This window comes from Gouania willdenowi, chromosome 8 (genome assembly GCF_900634775.1).
Source record: "Gouania willdenowi chromosome 8, fGouWil2.1, whole genome shotgun sequence".
In the NCBI taxonomy this organism is placed as follows: domain Eukaryota; kingdom Metazoa; phylum Chordata; class Actinopteri; order Blenniiformes; family Gobiesocidae; genus Gouania; species Gouania willdenowi.
The window spans coordinates 5,043,743-5,066,001 of NC_041051.1; the positions used below are offsets into that span (position 1 = coordinate 5,043,743).

Consider the following 22,259-nt stretch of genomic DNA (forward strand, 5'->3'; position numbering starts at 1 on the left):
TGGAGGTGAGGCTGGTGTTATAATAGTCCATTAAGTCATCAGCTGATGAGTGAGGGAGGTGGAATCCAAGTTTTTGATATTTCTGAACAGTATATGGCGTTTTGGTTTGGTGAGATGGACTGACATTGGAACTTTGAATGTAACTACCAGGTGATCGGAGACACCGACGTCATGTACTTGAAGGATTGTGATTGGGAGGGAGTCTGTAATGACAAGGTCCAATGTGTGGCCCCTATTGTGTGTGGGGCCATCATAAGCTGCTGGAGGTTGAGACAGTCCAGGATCTGTTTGAAATTTGAGGCCAGTTGACAGTTATGGAGTCCATGTATATGTTGAAATCACCAATAACCAGAATATTTGAGTATGCTGTGCAGAGTGAGATAAGGAAATCATGAATGTCAGAGATGAAAGTTTGTTGTGGTGTGGGAGGGCGACAGATGAGGGCTATTGTTGCTGAAAAAGGTTTTTTAAAGCTAAAAACCAGACTTTCAAAGGAGCCCTTACTGGGCACAGACACGGGGGATATATCAATGTTGCTGCGATGTAACACAGCAAGGCCCCCACCCCGACCAGTTGTACGAGCCTTACTGAGGTAGTGGTATCCGGGTGGGCAGGCCTCATTGAGGGATGAGTATGTTCCAGGTTGCTGCCATGTCTCTGTAAGACAGAGAATGTCCATCCCCTTATCCAAGATGTGGTCATTTATTAATCCAGATTTATTTGACAGGGACTGCACATTCAGCTGTTCAAGTGTTATGTGAGATTTACATTCCAGTTTGTTGAGGGGGAGGAGAGCACTGCGATCCACTCCAGGTTTTCCAGTGCATCGTTTACACCCAGCACTATCTGTGCCAGGAGTAGTGGCGCTCTGATGACGCAGACAGTGACGGGACGTGATGCTGACCAGCGGGATGTGATGGAGCTATGGTCACCGCATTGGGACATAACATACCGGATATGTCGATATGCTGACCCATTATTGTTACTTTTTAACCTCTTTTCACCATTTGTCATGCCCATTATTTGCCAGTTTTAAATAATTGTTTCTACTTTTTAAATTACATTACCCAAAAACGCACCCCCACCCCTTTTTCTGCTACGTTTAAGCCAATAATGTTTTTGGCCACTCTAATTTGGAACTTTTAACCAATTTCTGTAGTTTTCAAAATCCCATTTCACCACCTTTTCCAACATTTTTATTCTTTTATTTGTGATTTTTTTTTTTTTCTGTGGCTGTAACAAAAGCAATTTCCCCCAGGGATCAATAAAGGAATTCTGATTCTGATTTTTGATGACTTTTAACCCATTTTATTTTGGATTAAATCAAGGATTTACATCTTTAAGATGACTATATACTATGGCACAAATAATAATAATAAACTTCCTAGATAACAGTGGATATTATTCAGATGAATAAATAAATGTGGTTATCACAGATTCATAATTTTGCTGACTTTATGGATGGGCCCCAAAAATCTCTCCCCTTTATTCCCTCTTATAGATGGCCCTGTCTCCACATGACTGTTCTTCAATGTTCATGTCTGTGTTCAACCGCTTTCAGTAACAGTGGGGGTCCCCAGTCTCTGGAACCTTTATTTTAGGGGTTGAAAAGGTTGAGAACCACTGCTTTAAAATATCCCCCTGCTGAAACCCCAATGAAAGCAATGCAACACCGTAAATGATTGAGTGATCTCTATTTTTCTGCAGGATTATATTAATCAGGAACTATGTATATAAAATATAGATGTTGAATGTCACAATAAAAAACAAAACTTCATAATTTCTTACCTCGTGCAAATCTGTGTTTGTACACTATTCCAGTAAACTCTCCACATCTAACTTCAAACTCCGCCTTTTCTTTGGCTTCTGTTGATTGCTTAGCCTGCTCTCCCACCTCTTCATCAGCAAAACACAAACAAGAACAAATGGTAGATCAGCCCAATGCATGGCGTGTCATTTTTTTCTCCTTTTTTGTCTTGAATTTGTATTTTTTTACTCTCTTGGTTTTTGCAGATCTTAAGCCCCAGCCACTTTTCTCTGAAAATCACATACCCATAACAAAAAATGTTTTTCTAAGCTTCTACATGGATAATTATTGTTCAGATTGAAGAAGTGGTTACAGATGATGTAACATTTTGGAAATCAATGACACCGAGTGATATAAATCTTGTTAGAAATCTGTATTCAGCCCAAAAAAAATAGAGATTTATATCAAATATAAAGCCAATTATCATTAACAAAAACTGTAAAAGCAGAAATAAATTAAATAATGTATGGACATCAACTGCAGCAAGTTTGGTGATAATAATAAACACCAGGCCAAAGATACATATTTTTGTACACAAAAGTTCAGGTGGAAGCCCACTTTGCCAAAACTGTGCCAAAGTTCTCCACAAGCTGGGAAACAAGTTTGTAACTGTAATACGTCACTCAAATTGATTCCAATCATTGTTAGTCTTATGTTTGACCACTAGGTGTTGCATTTTGACTTGAAATAGGCATGTATTCATTTTTATTTGCGTTGCCATGTGCAATGCTACTTTTGGTTCCACTCTTTGGTGGTGTTACGCATTGGTCTTATTCAGCAAAGCTTTGACTAAACAGAATGATTGACACAGCATTGCAAAGCTCAGAGCCTGTAGGAATTGGTGATATCAAACACTATGGGGCCGGACTTTAGCCCTGGCCAATCAGAGCTGGGTAAAGGAGCACGAGCGCTATGCGCCTCCAGGGCTTGAGACTGCGACCAAATTGGTTGCATATGCAAGTATTTTTTCAGTGTGTGCGAGTGAAAATTTAATCTGGTCGCATCTGTGCGAGTGTGTAGGGTGACCTTATTTTGAAAATCCAAAAGGAGGAGGCGGAGGCGTACGGGCACACGAAGCAACAGAGCGCATCTAGCCGACGTGGAGCGGGGTAGAGTGCGCTGAGCGCACCGAGCAAAGTGATAGAGCGCATGTGGGGTGTGCTTATTGGACATGGGACAGGGAGTGGGGGGCGGGGAGAACGCGTTCCCCTCCTAGGGGAAGAGGGTTAGGAGACCCCACTATAAGCGCTGGCCCCTCTGAATTGAATTCCATGAATTGGTTATGTTACTGTTAAAGGTCCTAGATCATGCAAATCAACATATTTGAAATTTTAACCTTGTTACAATGTTAATTCCTGATCAAAAACACCCCAAAAGTATTATTGGGATTCCTTCCTGCATCTCTGAGAAATCCTCAATAATCCTGCTCTCTGAGAGGCTTCTTTGCCCTCTTCTAAAAAACGACGGTTCAACCTCTAGTGACGTCACTAGCATTCTGAACCATCCCCTCCAGGAAGTGCCTGCTGCTGGTACCGCAGCAATGGTTTTAGCAATGATTAAATGGTTAGATCAACACCCAATTGATTATTTAGAACCTTCACTCTCTATCCTCTTCTGTTCCTCCTTCTGTCCACTAACCCCAACCAGTCAAAGCAGATGATTGGCACCTCTGAACCTGGTTCTAACAGAAATTTCTTCCTGTTAAAAGGAAGTTGTTTCTTCCCAATGTCGCTGATGCATGCTCATGTGGATTTGTTGGGTTTTTTCTTTTTTCTTAAGAATTTTATATTTTGATAGTGCTTTGAGAAGACTGTTGTTGTAATTTGCGCTATATAAAGAAAGTTGAATTTAATTTAATTCAATTGAAGTAAGAATTGATTTAAAAACGTCTAAAACAGGGTTTTTATCTCTCATCCATGGTTTCACCATTTGCCACCTATGAAACAAACCTGAGATTGAATGGACAGATGGAAAGAGCAACTTCTTGACCTGGCAAAGATAAAAAAAAAGAATTAGAAAAGCTTTGATCAGAATAATACAAATGTACTGAAGAAAGGAATCCATGTATTTTTGAATGTTTGTGTTCTTACTTTTTTAGATCCTTTTTTAAAAGTGCCTACGTTCAGATGATCGCCCTGAAAGTCGTCAACAAAAAAAATAATAAATTTTTTATGGCTTAAGACAAGTACAAACAAAACAAACTACAATATTTGTATTTCCTGAAGGAAATGCAAGTAAGGATGCAGGTGCTGGCCCGTGTCGCACTGCATCAGCAAAAATTTGTATTAGCATTAGTATTAGCTAGCAAACGGTGTAGGAGTTCACCCAGACGAAAGAAAAAAACAACTTTAGTGAGAATACCTCTTGCATCCTCACCATTGATCAGGACTAATATACGATGTACAGTATGTAATAGATACAAAATCCCTTTTCAACAAACCTCTATCAGTTTGCCCAGCTGGGTGTCCATACATCGAATGCTCAACTTCCAGTTCCTGTAGCTTCCTTTTCCTGCCAACTTCTCAAACTCACTGGGAGTGAACCACTGCTTGTCAGCCAGAATACATTTCTCCCCTGAAGTCACAATTCATTTGCTGTTAATGGGATTATCTGTATTTAAATGGTAAATGGTAAATGGACTTGATTTATATAGCGCTTTATCACCACACTGAAGCAGTCCCAAAGCGCTTTACATATCAGCTCATTCACCCAATCAATCTCACATTCACACACCAGTGGGACAGGACTGCCATGCAAGGCGCTAGTCGGCAACTTAGGGTTCAGTGTCTTGCCCAAGGACACTTCGACACATAGTCAGGTACTGGGATCGAACCCCCAACCTCTCGATCAGAAGACGACCCTCAACCACCTGAGCCACGGTCGCCCCTATTTAAACCATATCTGTTATCATATAAAAAAGATGGATCGAGGCAGTGAAAACAAGGACCACATGAATGCAATTTTTGTTCTCCTCCCCTGACCTTTAGCGAGTTTGTCTTTCTGTAACATTCCCTCCACAAGTCCACATTTAACAGGCAGCTGGGACTTATAGATCGGCCAAGTCCAAATGTCACCTTTCTCCCCTTTCCTCAGTGGAGACGCTGGAAAATAAAAACAACACGTCAACAAACACAAAGCACAGATATTTCAAATTTGTCATTTTTTGAATTAATTGAAGGATGTACGTAGTTAGTATACTGTTATATGTAATGTGTAATGTTATGCTACTTACCATAAATTATTTTCTTGGCTCTCTTATTCTTATTGGTAGTCAGCCGAGATGATGGACCAGGCTCCTCCACCTCCTCCTCCTCAGTGTCACATGAGCCCCTCTTTTTAAGCTTCTTCTTCTTCATAGAGTTTTTTCGACTCTTCTCTTCGTCCGATGGCTCCTTCCATTCTCTTTCATCATCTTGCTTTTCTTCTTTCACAATTCTTTGGGCATCAAAATGGAAAGAGCCTACAAATAAACAAACAAATTAATAAATAGTAATGACTATAGAGTCCATAACTAATGTCACCAAAATGTGCATGTTTGAGGTTTGAGTTATAAACCTAAAAAAATGTGGGTGATCCACGTGATAAAAGCATGTGAAGTGGCGATGCAGTGATTATGTCTCACCGTCAAATAAGTTATTGTGCAACCTCTTCAGGGTCGGGTAGAAGCCCATGATGGCTTCCCTGAATACACACTTCCAAAAAAATAAAATGTCCTGGGACTTATGTTGCTCGAACCAGTCGAGAAATTCATAAAGAGCTTTTATGAAGTTTTCTTTACTCTTCATGCGACTCAGCTTCTGTACACGACAAACAATAGGAAAACAATTAGTGAAGAAGACACATTTGAGATTAGGTTATAATAAATACTATTGGCAAATCCTTTCTCCAAATAATTAACAAGCAATACTTATAATAAGGTGAGCTAATAATGATACTCCGTGGAGCTTTCTCCGGTGTGTGTATGGGAGCGGGGGCTGCCTCTTGGTCTGGGGGTCATCTGAGGTGGCTGCTCGGTCGTGGTGGGGTGGCCTGGGGCTCCCAATGCTGCTGCTGGCCTGGCTGCACTTTTGGGGCCTGAGGCAGCACCTTGGTTCACAGAAGTGGTTCTTATACACACATTGGTCATTGATGCACTGGCCTTGGGCTGTGGGATAAGCTCGTACTGGGCTTAACCTGAGACACGTTGATCCCAAATAAAAGTTTTAGGTATAACCACTCATTCCTCGGGCTGGGCAAAAAAAATCGATTAATCGAATTTGTAGATAAAAACAATTTTTATTTTGCAAATTCCAGTTTTTTGTTTTTAAAATTTTTTTTTTCCAACCACAGTTTTATTCGGACTTATTCGCGTTCCGATGTGAGCCAGCCCCCTCTTTGTTTACATTTTTTTACCCTTTGAGTAGGCTATGTGTGCCACCGGCATGTTCAATTTTTTTATTTGCGTAGTATATTATAGTTATAGTATATTATATAGAGTATATATATATTTTTTTTTATTGTAATGTTATAGAATATGTAGTTATCTGATTTCTTAACTTAATTTAGGTTACAGTGTGCTGTTGCACTTTTGCTTAAACCTGGGTTAAAGCTTGAAATTGTTGAATGACAGAACCTCATTTACTTTTTATTTTGGGATTGTTCTATGGATTTTAACTCTTGAGGACAATCACAGCAATAAAGTTGCACTTTTGACAATATACAGTGGGGCAAAAAAATATTTAGTCAGCCACCAATTGTGCAAGTACGCCGACTTAAAAAGATGAGCGAGGCCTGTAATTTTTATCATAGGTATACCTCAACTATGAGAGACAAAATGAGGAAGAAAAAAAATCCAGAAAATCACATTGTAGGATTTTTAATGAATTCATAGGTAAATCCCTTGGTAAAATAAGTATTTGGTCACCTACAAACAAGCAAGATTTCTGTCTCTCACAGACCTGTAACTTCTTTAAGAGGCTCCTCTGTCCTCCACTCGCTACCTGTATTAATAACACCTGTTTGAAGTGGTTATCAGTATAAAAGACACCTGTCCACAACCTCAAACAGTCACACTCCAAACGCCACCATGGCCAAGACCAAAGAGCTGTCAAAGGACACCAGAAACTAAATTGTAGACCTGCACCAGGCTGGGAAGACTGAATCTGCAATGGGTAAGCAGCTTGGTGTGAAGAAATCAACTGTGGGAGCAATTATTAGAAAATGGAAAACATATAAGACCACTGAAAATCTCCCTCCATCTGGGGCTCCACGGAAGATCTCACCCCATGGGGTCAAAATGATCACAAGAACGGTGAGCAAAAATCCCAGAACCACACGGGGGGACCTAGTGAATGACCTGCAGAGAGCTGGGATCAAAGTAACAAAGGCTACCATCAGTCACACACTACGCCGCCAGGGACTCAAATCCCGCAATGCCATATGTGTCCCCCCTGCTTAAGCCAGTACATGTCCAGGCCCGTCTGAAGTTTGCTAGAGAGCATTTGGATGATCCAGAAGAGGATTGGGTGAATGTCATATGGTCAGATGAAACCAAAACAGAGCTTTTTGTGTAAAAGAAAGAATGAATGGGGCCATATATCAGAGAGATAGTACCCACCTTTCGTCAAACCTTTGACAGGTGTGACGTCACATCCTTTGTCCCGCCTCCTAACCGGAAGTCCCGCCTTATAGTCCCCGCCCATAATGGAAAAAAAAAAAAAAACCTGACCTAGTTTGGACGTCTCTATGCAGATAAAAGTGCTTTGAACATACGACCTTTGGACTTACACACACACGCACACACAGGCTTCACCATGTCTACAGGTATCATTAGTGAAACTGTTGTTACAATTCTACAAGAATCAAAACGTATTGCCGGTCACCATGAAAAGTCTTTGGTGTTTTTGAAAAGAATTCAGACACCACCTTCATTTTCTTTGCATCAAGAGTGGTCACTTGAAAGTTATGGTGAATGCGGGAGCTGGGGGTACGTATTCAAGTATGAGACGGGTGAACTCTGTCTGTGTCAGAAGAATGTTTGTGAAACCACGCAAATGTCTGCGGCAGATTTGTTGTCAAATGACTGGGGTGTATTAAAACTAGCTAACCCTAGAAACATCAAAAATAATGAAGAAGAAGAAGCTGCTTCTGATACTTCAAAAAAGCAAAAGCTGAGTCCTTTTCCCACAACCACCGATTTATGTGAGCTAAAAGAACCATTTGTGAGTATTTGGTTGACAAAAACAACAGACTTCCCTCTAAGCTTGTCGGGCACGCACGCACGCACGCACTTGTTACTTGTTATTTGTATTTATTCTTATTTCTTTCTAATTTCAACTTTATTATTTTTCTTTAATATATTAATAATACAAAAAATTACTATAATATTATTTCTTATATTTATCATTTTTATTGCCTTGAAGGCAACATAACTTTGTTTAATTTGTGTTAAATAAGAAGATATTGCCTGAATATTAATTGTTCAGTTTAGGAAGATGAAATAAAATGACCTGCATTGAATATTCAGTTGTGTTATGTTCTACTTTTGGAGAATTATGAACACGTTTGAGTGAGGGGCTACTCATGGTATGGCAAAAAAGCTCAAGGGGTACACATAATAAGAAAGGTTGAGAACCACTGTTTTAATCCACAGGGATACCCCCAGGTGGCTCCTCACTTTTCCAGCAAATGCCTATGCATTTATTAGCCGCTATAAGGGCTCGTCTAGCAAAATGAGTATAGCCCCTTAGGTTAGGTGGCAAAACTTAGCAGTTCCCCAGCTATATCAATCTCGGATTAATTGGGATCTCCGTCCCCACTACTTTTGTGATGATGTCCAGAACAGATAGCCAATAATGCTCCAGGCACTTGCATGTCCAAAACATATGTATAAGAGATCCTGATCCACTTCATCACTTGTTAACGTTATGTCATGTTTGTAAGTTTAAACAGTTAAATGTTAAAATAAAGATTGTTGAATGAGAGAGACAACGTTTGTCTCTTTAAGGGTGATTGACACTGTTTTATAGAAGAGCATTTGTTGGTTACTAATATAAAGAAAATGAGCCTATAGCATCTATGGGACTTTGATGGAGTTGAAAAAGTAAATAAATAAATAATGATATCTCAGAGCCATCATAGGGAGACTACAAATAAAGCAAAATTCAAGGGATGTTTGTAAGAAGAATGAGCTTTTTAGAATATACTTTTACGCAGAATACATACCTAATATGATGATAAATATGTTTTGATTATAATATCAGGATTTATTCACGAATAACAATGTTTTTAAGGCGGACCCGGTTTTGTACCGCCGACCACAGTTTTGCCATGTTGCTGCTGCTGTTTTTTCTCATCCTCTGCAACTGCTGAGGTTCCAAAGGGGGCAGTGCGTGTGTAAATGCAATGTGTGTGTGTGTGTGTGGTTGCATGATTTTTGGTTCAGAGTTGGTTGTTCCGAATTGAGTTATTAAAAGTGAAGAGTTTTGCTCTGTTTGAATAGAAATAGTTTCTGAAATGATGTTTGCATAGAGCACTGGATTGTTTTGCTTTATCCGGTTTACGTATATTACAATAACACACAACAAACATTGATGGTTATAACAGACACATGAGAATTGTCGTCACCTTTATTTTGATTGTATTTTTATAACGACAGGTTGTCTGAATTATTCTGTTTCTGTCTGATCAGTGGAGCGTTAAGGAGATAGGAACTAATAACGGGCAAATAAAGGCAATACAACTCTGGAAACAATAACTAGGAATAAATAGTTGCTCTTTGGTAAATATAGTAGCTCTAACTACAGAAACAATGGTAAAACTTGGTGATATTACACTCTCCACAGACAGTATGGACACATTTACTCCGTTTCCGGGGTTTGATGATGGCCTTTCGGTTGTCTGTTCTGTTTCTAATAGCCATGTGTCCGCGCGGAGGTCCGTGTGTTTAGATTTCCGTCCATCCACTACTTTATTAAATAAATAATTCTGCTACTAATCCTAGACTGGACCAGTGTGTCGTCGCCGGCAAATCGCGCATGTACAGATCGACTGGTATTTACTTAAGCAAAATTAATTTTCTATTTGCGCATTTTTGGAGTATTTTAAGCATTAGAATGGTAAATTATGATGGTGTTAATAATAATGCAGAAAACTTAAGTTAATATTGAGACTAATCGGAAGTGACACGACAGCGTCAGCGTCAGTGTTAGTTCTGGTGATAAACATCTATTAAACAGATAAATGATGCTCTACCCATGAGGTTTATTACAGACAAACAACTAGTTAAACATGTTCACATTGAGCCAAACTCACTTCTTCTTCAACGCATCACCTATTAAACTTTACATCAGTCACCGAACACTACAGGGTGTACCGGAATGTTCCGTTACCCATTTGGTCCACTGTCAAGACCCTTTAGCTGCCCGCAGCACTGCCTGAACATAAATTGTGTAAAACAATAGATGTCCAGAAAGGAGCCTGAACAGAAATATCGGCACACAGATGGAAATTAGGAAATAATGACAACATCCACTTGTTCTGGTAAAAACTCACTTAGGCCAGAGGATGCTACAACATAACAGCATACGTGGAAATCTTAGATAAAAACAAATCATGGTTTAGTGAAAATATAAATATTTCTGCCAGAGGGCTGCAGGATGCACACTAATTGCATTTATTAATTTGGAAATAAAATAAATGCCAACAGCATTTGATCTACATTTAATTTAAGTTAGAGTTAAATTGGACACGATAAGCATTACATAAACAAATAAATAATTAAATTAACCACCTTTCAAGGTTTATTTTCACTGAAACACTGCTGGGACAGATGTGTCGAAGTATCACAGATAGGATTTCATTAAAGATGCTGCAGATTTGGTGTTTAGATTGTGATGTTTATTTCTAATGATAATAATAATGCAATAAAATTAAATAAGAAGGTGCTTACATAATTGTTACAATCCAAGAACATGGTTTGGCTGGTAAAGAGCAGTTGATGGCTGGTATAGTGGGAACATGATGACTCCCTGTGAAAGTGTTTATTTTCAAAAATGAAACAGTGATATGGATTTAAAGTGTTGCATGATGAACTTTATTTCCTAACTTTTAAGTAGATGCAAAGTCTTCCTTAATTATCTTTCCCTCTAATTAAAGTAAAACTGGAAAATTGAAGCAGTAGTTCTGTGTGTATTAAACTGGTAGCCCTTTGGATTATTTAGTAACTTTGAAGTAGTTCGTGGTTTAGAAAGGTTGGTGATCCATAGGTCATAAACTAAAACATTTCCTTTAATGTAGTGTAACTGTTAACGTGAAGATGTGTTGGTTTAAGCAGGATACGTGTAACTTGTCCTTCTGTGTCTTTATTTGCATGTTTGATTTGAAGAAATTCAAAAGCAATCAGTTACAGTACTTAATACAAAGTAAATTTAGAACAAATGATAAAGGTATGTTTCTGTTTATGGTGTTAAAGTCTGGAATGATCTCAAGGATCACTTTAAGTTAATGAGTTCATGGTCTATGTTTAAAAAAAGTCTTTAAAAAACAAAAGGCTTTGCACCTATTGAATCACAAGTTTATAAGTTGATGAATGGTGCTCTTATTGTTTTTATATCGTGCTGTTTGGGGGTGGGCTCCGATACAGATACTGATTCAGCTCATTCCATTTTTGCTGTTTAAATGAATGTTTACTCTTTGTATTGAATTGTCTATGTTGGAAGACAGCCAACAGCCAAAAGCAAATCAATCAATCAATCAATATTAGGAGTAAGTTACAGATTCAATTTTTGTCAGGTAGTTTGTAATTGTGCTAGATTATTAGAAAAGAAAAAGTTACCCTCCAAACACTGACTTTTTCAAAACGGTGTTTATGTTCTGTGTGAGATCGCCTTATATCTTCTGAAAGGAAACATCCCGTTGAATCCTTCTCAGTTTAAAAAACTGAAGAGGCAGAAAAAAATAATCAAGCTGTTGGCTGATAAAAAAACCCAGTATAAAACACAAGCAGCGGGCTCTAAAGAAGCAAACGGGTGGTTTTATTCTACCTCTGCTCTCGACCGTCGTGCCTTTGCTCGGCAATCTCATCGGAGGACTGATCCAGAGATAGAGACTTTAAAGACGGCGCAAAAAATGTTTCTCATCACCCCTAATCAGTTAAAGAGTCTAACTCAGCCTTCGCCATCCATGAGAGAGAGCGCTGAGCTGGATTTGGATGATCGTATGAGAAACATCTTGAACGAGCAGGGTGTGAGTCCTCATGAGAAAATTAAAAAGTATAGCGCGCTACTGCAAAGATATCTGACCTTTATGAAGCAAGGTCAGAGAGAGGATCGTAGAGTGACAACGACCCAGCACCCGGAGCAGGTGGATGCTCCGTATGTCGCCCAAGCTCAAACGTCTTCTCACAAACCACAAACATCCGACAATGTAAATGTTGACCGTACGGACGAGGATCTTTTGAAAAACATCCCCCAGCGAGATCGCAAGAGCCTTGAAAAAAATATCGGAAAGTCATGAAGGCTGGAATTCCAAGGGGGGAATTCGTTTTCAGGGGCAACACTGTGCAAGGTTCTCATGTGATTGATTTGTTAAAGTATCTCACCCACCCTTTTAAAAAAAAAAACCAAGGAGCCATCGCCTGCGGGGTGGACAGAGTTTTTAAATACTCTGTCAGAACTAAACATCCCCTTATCCACGATACATAACCCGCATGCTCGCGATCAATACCGTCTGCTCAAGAGGGAGGCCGGTGGTTTCCGTGATAAAGAATTTGAAACACCTCGGGAAGCGCCTGAAGGAAAAAGAAGAAAAAAGGCGTTCCGTGCTCTATCCCCAAAATGGATTACTCCCGAGAGAGAATTAGCTGCCGAACGGACTGTTGGAAAAGAAATTACTTTACTGTATCATCGCCATGGATTAACATTTCATCTTAAAGGGGACATATCATGCTAAATCCACTTTTTTAGCCCTTAAATGCATTTTGATGTATATTTAGATTGTTTAGAAGCACAGAAAAGTTCAAAATAATCTCTTCAGGTGCTCCGTTGATATCTTTATATTCTGTTTTGGTCATATTTTTCAATCTGTTTAGATTTTTCGATTCTCTATTACGTTTTTTGAACAATAACGTCAGCGGAACTGCCAAATTAGGACATCGACTCCAGGCCCAACACTTCGAGCAATCCGCCATTTTTATTTCTCGCTTTTATTTTGTAGTCCAAGCTCCAGGATGCAGAAGTTACGAGAGAAAAAATCTAAATGTTTGGTTGTTGGATGTAGTAACCCACACGCTTCATTACAACGTCTCCCAGCATCAGAACCTTTTCAAAGTGCCTGGTTGAGTTTTATTTTTCACGGAAATGTACCCACATATGTGGGTAAGGTCATTTTTGTGCGCGCGCAGCACTTCAAGGATGACTGCTTCAGCAACCTCCGCCAGTATGAAGAAGAATTTGCCAAAAGACTGCCTGATTGAGGGGTCAATTCCTTCAATCTTTGGAGACGACGAACAGAGCACTTCGGTAAGCTGTAAATAACGCTAAAAAGTGTGATGATAAGACGTCCCTGTCATTGTTTTGTTAGCATTAGCAGTTGCACGGTCTTCATATGTTAGCGATGTGTGCTCGTTTTAGATCCTTGATGATATGGCCTACGTGGTTTAATTTAAGTCTAAAGTTTTCATTAGTCATTTCATTTTGCCGTTTTTGTCTCCAAAAAGACTGTATTAAAATGCATTTCGTGACGTTAGCTTGGCGCTAGCTTTAGCTCGGTGCTTGTGTTAGCTCACTTGTTAGGGTTCTGCAGGTTCATCATCTTCATTTTCATCTCGCTCCGCCGGGTCAGACTCTGGCTCAAACATGTAAAGCTGGATGGACAAGTATTCCGTTGTTGACACTGTGTAAATAACGTGTGAATAAACTTTTTCTGCGCCGCTACATAGCCATATCTCTTCTATCAAACTACAAAAATGGCCGAGCAGGGTGGAGTTGAACCTGGAGAGGGGGCGGGGTATGAAGTGTCTCATTTGCATTTAAAGAGACCGCACCAAAACGAGTTGCTCTTAGAAGCACATCAGAAAAGGGGTAGAAAAGGGGTCTGGGGAGCTATAATAAAGAGGAATTCAGACCCAAGCAGTGCAGTTCCGCTTTATATAGACCACAACTGTATGATTTATATCTAAAAAGGAAGAATTTAAAACCATGATATGTCCCCTTTAAATAACTGTGATGCATAACACATTTTTTTTGTCTTTATCAATAAAAATGTTTATTGAGCATATTTTGTGAGTTTACATTTTTAAAGCAAAATACACGGGGGTAATAGCAAAGCAAAAGCATATAAAAAGTTAAAAAAAATTATTTATGACAATCTTTAAGCATTTGTAAAGAACAATTCCCCTGTTTCGGATTGCGATTGAAATCCTTTTTAACACACCGCTGATATTTTCTGACAATCGTACACCGTAAGATCATTCTTTATCACATCGTCATCGTACAGACAGCGTCTGTCCATAAGATAACCTGCACGCCCGATGGCAGAGATAATAGACACAGTGATGTCCGCAAACCGTTGACAAGGGGTGTTGCAACTGCTTGTTGTGGTATTCTATGTTTTGTGAGCGATCTTCCAAAAACTGTAAGATGGGTAGTGTGCAAAGTCCGGGGGGAATCCATAAGAGTCGAAAAAGGTGGCTTTGCGGTTCTTTTCCAAGGTCAGAGCTAACCAGTGTTCTCCGGGGCATGTGACCGGGGTGTGTGTTGACTATGAAATAGGCGGGTGGTTTAAAAGACGGATTCAGCGAGGGAAGTTGATCCGATGCCCACACACTGCAGAATGCATCCCCCAACAAACTATGCAATAGAGTCTCTAGTTGAATGTTATCCATCTTCTTAATAATAATTCACCAGAACCTGCCTCTTAGCGTTGATCTCCAAAATAGAATCGTAACAGGCGTAGACGATAAGCGTAGTGGTGTTTGGTAGGGGAACTCTAAATCTCATCTCCAGTCTTAGATTTCCGTTTGAAATGGGGAAGAGGGCGTCGCTGTCAACGCCCGGGTTGAGATTAAACACAAACAGAGAGTATCCTTCATTAAATTCCTCCCGGGTGATGCTCAGAGGTAAGTCTTTAAGATGTCTCCCTGTTATAAAATTCTCTGACGGATAACCCGGCGGTAAATTGCGGCTGGAAAGCCTTAGCGGGGATCTGTCTGCTGTCCTGACAGAGAGCCAGGTATTCAACGTCGTTGTGAATTAAATTAAATGGTGATAGGTCTCTTCTCCCCGTAAAGGCTTCGTGGTGTACCATAGCCAGTACCACGTATTTTGGCATGCAACCCAGACACAGATTCTCCTAGGTGCATATCCTAGAGTTCTCCGGTATGGAATATGTTTTTACGTTGATCCACGAGAGGGGGTAGAGAGCGTTACCTTTCATTAAGGCCGCTGCGTGACCTAATCGCACGGCCGGGGACACAAAGACTTTTTTTGCAAACAGAGAGGCTCCCAAAATTTTCAGACGAAATGTAGTCGCGGACTCCTGTGAGGCAAAAAGCGTCGCTAGCTCTGGTCAGTTTAATTCTCAAATCAACCAAAATCAGCAAAAGTCTCTCGCAGAAAAATATATCTCCGTGAAGAGGACCGAGCAGGTGCACTTCTTTGGAGGTGTTTGTGAAAGCTGCTCTCTTATTTAATCCTTTATTCGGTCCGTTAACGGTCACTGTAGAGTTTATAGCACCGGCAGTATCTTTGTAAAAAAAGGGCTGCGCTAAACTGACTTTTCAGAGTCTTCTCTGAAAAGTTGAGAAGAGTCTCAATCATAGCGCGGTAGGGATGTGTAGCGCTAGACTGCGAAATCAGCCTATCCTCCAAAGTAACGTCACACTGATTGAAAATTGTATTTAGAGGATAATTGATGAGGGCTACGGATGCGTCATTGGCCAGGTCCGTACCGTCGTCGTTGATGATTTTCACACGGAGATGTAACAATGTATTGTTCAGGTCCAGATACTTGTCCTCATCGCCAGGGATGAAAAATTCTATAGGTCCTCCGTCGGCGATGGCCGACAAGGGAGAGATTTCAGTGTAGATTTGATCATCAATCGAAAGCTGCGTCATCGGAATAGCGAATATATCTAATTCTGCGAGGGTGCACTCTGGAGATTTCTGGTGCAACAGGGCCATATTTGAGTTTATTAAAAAAATATCGGCGCTCCGGGTAGACTTGTTCTTCGCGCGTCTGCTTTTTGCAACTGGTTTCCTCTTCTTACCGCATGATCGTTTATTAGAGTTTGAAGGGGCTCGTTCTCCGGGAGCTCGCTTTCTCCATCTACGTGACATGACCATAATACCGCCACTCCCCTCTTGCTTTGAATCACTGCTTCGTGCCATCGCACGGGCGAACACGTCCGAGGCAATGTTGCTGGCTGCCTCTTTAAGATTCGGTTTAGCTATGGCAAAACCCTTCTTCAACAGAGGACTAATAAAATGGAATAATTTAGAAAACAAAGATCCAATCCCACGCCCTTACATTACCGGGGCTCCGTAAAAGCCGGGAAAATTCCCGCCGACCTGACTCTCATAATAAGATACAAAACGGTGCGGGTCCACTCTCAAGCTGACCCTAACCATTTTCTTTTTTTTCTTTTGGATGTACCAAAAAAACAAAAAAAACAATGCACCTTATGTTTGCGAAAGGACGCCCCCCCTTAGGTTAACGGGTAGTTACCTTAGCTCAACGTCTCGACACTAAATGACATTGTCTTAGACAGATGGTTGGTATAAGCTGATGGCTTCATGCTTTGGGTCTAAAGTAAAGCGTTACAATACTCTTACCGTAGGTAAAATCTACCGGTTTGTTTTGAACTGATTTTATCTCAATTTTAATGTTTTCAATGTGATGTTTGGCTACCGGTAAGTAATAAGAGGGATTGAAATATTGCGTGATAATGTCACCGTACGTTCCTTTAATATCGAACGTTCTCAAAAGCGGTGCATATACATTGGCAACCATCTGCGGACTTACAATGTCGCAGTAACAAAACGTGGTAAAACCCTGCGCGTATATCGGCTGGGTAATGTGCAAACTTTTGGTCAAACGCAAACCATTCTCCCGGTGTTAGGCCCAGCAGGTAAGCCGCTGGTGCGTCAAAGAGTATGTGAGTTTGACCTCCGGCTTGGACATCTATCTTTTTTTGAATAGCACTACAGACGAGATAAATATCAGAATTGATTTTTCTAAAAAAAACTATTCAGCTCATTCATAAAGGCTGATATGTTATTGTAATAGCCACCTCTAAATCTCTGCTGATGTACGACACTTTCTTTCGCTTTCTTTGGGTTTTTCCCTCCAATAAAAATAGGCATCGTTTTGCGTTATGGTAAAGAAGGTGTGCGGATATGAAATTTGCGTCATGGCTACCTCCCAACGTCCTTCTAAATTTATATGTTGAGGTAAATCCACCCTGTAACTGGAACTCTTGTTGTCCTTAAAAACGTTGAGGCTGGCGTTGGAGGGAAGGGTGATGAAAAACCCTTCATCCGTTGGGCCGTACATGGTGAAATGATGATTTTTGCCATCTTGTGTAGATCTTTTATATATTTTTCAAATCAGATTCCTTGATCCAACTGTTAAATTTCTCGGGCCAATTTTTCCAGTGTACGCACCCTTCAAGGTGCGTCGATTCAGAATCTTCTCTACATGATAGACTCTGTCTTTGTCCATCGTTACTTTTTGCAACTCTGCCTCGTAACATGAACCTTGGATGGCTTCTCCGTCATAATCTGTTAGTTTGTACACAGGTGGTCTGCGGGGTATACAGTGTGATATTGTAAACATTTCGTCCGTAAAACTGTTCATATTTTTTATCAAACACTCCCCTCAACTTTGAGATCCTGACTATGTCACCCTTCTTACATTTTATCTTGGGCAGATGTGTTTGAGGTGTACCATACAAGTTTTGAAACACTTGATCAGTGTTGTCCGAGGTCACCTGCACAGGCCACATTTTAATAGTGGTGTGATAGCTGTGATTATAACCTTTCACCAAGTCTTGTAGGACATCGAGGTATCGCAAAGTGTTGTTTGCTGTAAAATATCTCCACATTCTACCCTTTAAAGTACGATTGAATCTTTCCTCCACAGAAGCTTTGAGATCGCTGGCTGTGGAAAAATGAACGATTCCGTATTTTTCATCAAAACCTCAAAACTTTTGTTAAAAAATTCTTTCCCCACGTCGGTTTGAATTTTTTTAGGCGTTTGACTTTCGGCAAAAATGGATTCAAAGGCATTCACCACTTCCTTTGTGGTTTTTCTCTTCAGAGCCCTCACGTAAGCTTTCTTGGAAAATACATCTATGACCGTTAATAAATAATTGTACCCATCATGGTGCTCAGACAGGGCCTGTATATCGCACAGGTCCGCCTGAAATTGATTTAGCGGGCGAGACACAAAAACCCAATTTCTAGGAAAATGTATTCTGGCGGGTTTGTGTAGAGTATATGCATCTTGCATCTTAACATTTTCTACAGGGACAGTCTTTCCCATTTCATCTTGCACACCCCTACGGAGTCACTCTACACTGCCAAAGCTACCGTGGTGAGTTGGGGTGTAGTATACTTTTTTCATGAAATGTATCTCAGACATGATAAGAAAGAATGAGAAGAAAAAAGAGGGTTTAGAGTAATTATTAATTAATTTTGTCATTTTAAGTATATATATATATAAATAAGATTGCGACATTGATGTGGGGTTGCGGTGCCTGGCTGGGGGAGCATGGGTTCGCCTACCTATCGGTCCGTGGCTGGCAGGGTGGCCCTGCTTGGGTGGTTGGTGGCGTCCTCTCTCGTCGGGGGGCCGGGGCCGCCCACCTGTGGAGGGTGCTATGTCGTGGTGTCGTGCGGGCCTGTGCTGGCCCTGGTGTGGGAGCTGGCCTCTCTCCTGCGCGGTCGCCGCCTGCTTTGGCGGGGCGGGCCGCTCTGGGCCGGCTGGCGGCGGGGATCGCCTCCTGGACTGCTGGGGGATGTGGCTGGTGCCTGGCTCCGCCTGGGGGGGGGGGGGGTCCCGCCGTGCTCCGTATGGCCGCCGCGGTTCGGGGGGGTGCCGCGGGGGTCTCCGGTTGTGCTGCGCTGGGTGCTCGGCTGCGTGTGGGGGGGGCGGTGGCTGCCTCTCGGCCTGGGATCTTGGGGGCATCTGGGGGGTTGCTCGGCTACGGGGGGTTGCCTGGGGCTCCCTGGCCTCCGCTCTTTCTGCTGGCCTGGCTGCATCTGCGGGCCCAGGGCAGTTCCTGGGCTTGCAGTAGCGGTTTTTTTTTTGCACATATGCTGGTTTACGAAGAACAGTCTATTCTTCCCCACCTTTTCTATTTCCTGCCTTGAGTCTCTCCTCCCTGCTCCCTTTCCCCTCCCCTTCCCCCTCCCCCTCCACTTAGGTGTAACACTGCTCTCCCGTTGCGGATGATGAAGAGGAGTCGGTGGTGTGTGAGCAGGGCGCAACCACGATGCAGCAATCTTCCGGTATAGGCGATAAGGACCGAGGGTATGGCGATGAACCTCTGCGCTTCGGTGTGGTTAAAGTCATGTCGGAGAAGAGCTCCTCCGCATCAGGCAAGGCTGGAGGAGACTCTGGTGTGTCCATAAACACAGCATCCTGGCACTGACTGTCGGCAAAGAGTTCCTGCATGTCCGTCAACGCCGGAGATGGTGGAGGTGCGCTCATACACACGTCGTCATGGAGCTGCGGATCAGAGAGAAGCTCCTGCGAGTCTGATGACGCCGGGGATGATGGAGGCTCGTCCGAACGCTTTGCACCTGGGAGTGCTGGTCAGTTTCGGGGGTTAGAGTTTTAGAGTAAGGCTCCAAAAACTTTGAAAGGGCCTTTAGGAGTCAGACGGCTGCTTCTGGTGTTTTTCTTGATAGAAGGCATGGTTCTTCCGGCGGCTTTTTCTTTCAGTAGTGGATAACTAATGGTTTGGACCAATTTATTTTATAGACTGTAAAAGTAAGCCCCTCCTATTTAAAAGGAGGGGGCCTAAAATGAAAGATGGTTATTTTTTTTACCATCTAAGTGTCGTTCCAGTCGCGGCAACTGTGAAATAGTAGGGTAATTTTATCTTTGATTTCTTCTATTTTTTCTGACCATGCTACTTCTGGCAGAGTCAAAATGTTGCAAGAAACTCCACACTCTGAGTTGAAAAGATCCAGAACAAAGTAATGTCTTGATCTCTGCTGAGGGGTATTGTCTTTCTGCTTCTTAAAACTAGCGCGGTAGAACCAACGGACTGTGCCTGATGTTTTTGTCAACCAAATACTCACAAATGGTTCTTTTAGCTCACATTAATCGGTGGTTGTGGGAAAAGGACTCAGCTTTTGCTTTTTTGAAGTATCAGAAGCAGCTTCTTCTTCTTCATTATTTTTGATGTTTCTAGGGTTAGCTAGTTTTAATACACCCCAGTCATTTGACAACATATCTGCCGCAGACATTTGCGTGGTTTCACAAACATTCTTCTGACACAGACAGAGTTCACCCGTCTCATACTTGAATACGTACCCCCAGCTCCCGCATTCACCATAACTTTCAAGTGACCACTCTTGATGCAAAGAAAATAGAGGTGGTGTCTGAATTCTTTTCAAAAACACCAAAGATTTTCATGGTGACCGGCAATACGTTTTGATTCTTGTAGAATTGTAACAACAGTTTCACTAATGATACCTGTAGACATGGTGAAGCCTGTGTATGTGTGTGCGTGTGTGTGTAAGTCCAAAGGTCGTATGTTCAAAGCACTCTTATCTGCATAGAGACGTCCAAACTAGGTCAGGTTTTTTTTTTTTTTCATTATGGGCGGGGACTAGAAGGCAGGACTTCCGGTTAGGGGGCGGGACAAAGGATGTGACGTCACACCTGTCAAAAGTTTGGTGGGCACTTTCTCTTATATCGTGATATTTTGGGTGAAAACCTCCTTCCATCAGCAAGGGCATTGAAGATGAAACGTGGCTGGGTCTTTCAGCACGACAATGATCCCAAACACATCGCCCGGGCAACAAAAGAGTGGCTTTGTAAGAAGCATTTCTAAGTCCTGGAGTGGCCTAGCCAGTCTCTAGATCTAAACCCCATAAAACATTTTTGGAGGGAGATGAAAGTCCATGTTGCCCAGCAACAGCCCCAAAATATCACTGCTGGAGGAATGGGCCAAAATACCAGCAACAGTGTGTGAAGACCTTTGAAGACTTACAGAAAATGTTTGACCTCTGTCATTGCCAACAAAGGGTACAATTACACAGCATTGAGATGAACTTTTGTTATTGACCAAATGTTTATTTTCTACTATAATTTTCAAATAAATTAATTAAAAATTCTACAATGTGATTTTCTCATTTTGTCTCTCATAGTTGAGGTATACCTATGATGAAAATTACAGGCCTCTCATCTTTTTAAGTGGGTGAACTTGCACAATTGGTGGCTGACTAAATACTTTTTTGCCCCACTTTATCTGATGTCTGCAGTCATTTTTAAGTGCATTAAAAAAAAAAATTGAAAATCGACAATAATTTTTCTTTAAAAAAATCTGTGATTTTTTTTAGACAAAATCGCCCTGCCCTACTCACTCCTTCCCTCTGTTCACAGGCACCACCCTTATACTTAAGCTGGGTGCTGTTTCACCAACTTCAATTTCTAAACACTTGTCACTGAACTGATTACACAACACAGTAAGTACAATATGCACAACTACATCATCACATCTCACTCTAACCTTAAAACAGTCGACACGTACCCTATCATACCCTGACTCCCTCTTCCCTTCCCCCTCACCTAGGTGTAACACTGCCCTCTCTTTTTATGTTCTCCCTTTAATAAAGTGTTTCTTACACTTTATTGGGGAGGGCTGGTGATGGTCACAGTTATGCAATATAATTAATGTATTTAATTGCAAAAATAAAAAGATTGACTTGCAAAAATATTGCGATTGTTGACTTTCGAAGGTCAAGATTGTTGACCTTCGACAGCAGGAGGAAAGAAAAAAAGAGAGTCATCTGAGAGGAGCTCGGAGTAGAGCCAGATGAGGTGGCTCAGGCACCTAATTAGGATGCCACCCGGGCACCTCCCTTGTGAGGTGAATTAAAAGATGCACGTCTTTCAGTAACTTAGGCCTATGTGTTTTCAACATAAATCTTAAATTCTGTTGGTTGAGGAAGGACACCATGACAGGCTGCTGCCTCCCACTGCCTTTTTATTTTTTATTGAATGCTACCTCTGACTCTGAATGCATTATTTTGTACTTTTATATTCTTACTTGAACTTTATTTTGGAATTTTGAGTTGAAGAGCAATAAACACATATTGCAATGTCAAAGGTGCAGTCCGCAACTCTTACAAAAGTGACTTTTTGTCATATTTGCTAAAGCTATCACTATGTAAGGACAGCTTTACATTAACCTCATTGGAGGGGACTCATTGAGTCCCCCTTGCTGCTCCTGCAGCCT

General features: G+C 41.3%; 1 protein-coding gene across 2 annotated transcripts in view; it reads right to left on the minus strand.

Moving 5' to 3' along the window:
* LOC114467841 (nuclear body protein SP140-like) overlaps positions 1-22,259 on the minus strand; it is a 44,519-nt gene that overhangs the window by 7,714 nt on the left and 14,546 nt on the right. For both annotated transcript variants that reach the window (XM_028454312.1, XM_028454311.1), the window contains exons 2-8: positions 5,430-5,604; positions 5,040-5,267; positions 4,789-4,908; positions 4,248-4,381; positions 3,898-3,942; positions 3,757-3,796; positions 1,789-1,896 (exon numbers count right to left, since the gene is read on the minus strand). In XM_028454312.1, coding sequence (XP_028310113.1) covers positions 1,789-1,896; positions 3,757-3,796; positions 3,898-3,942; positions 4,248-4,381; positions 4,789-4,908; positions 5,040-5,267; positions 5,430-5,604 — 850 coding nt within the window. The remainder of the gene's footprint in view (positions 1-1,788; positions 1,897-3,756; positions 3,797-3,897; positions 3,943-4,247; positions 4,382-4,788; positions 4,909-5,039; positions 5,268-5,429; positions 5,605-22,259) is intronic.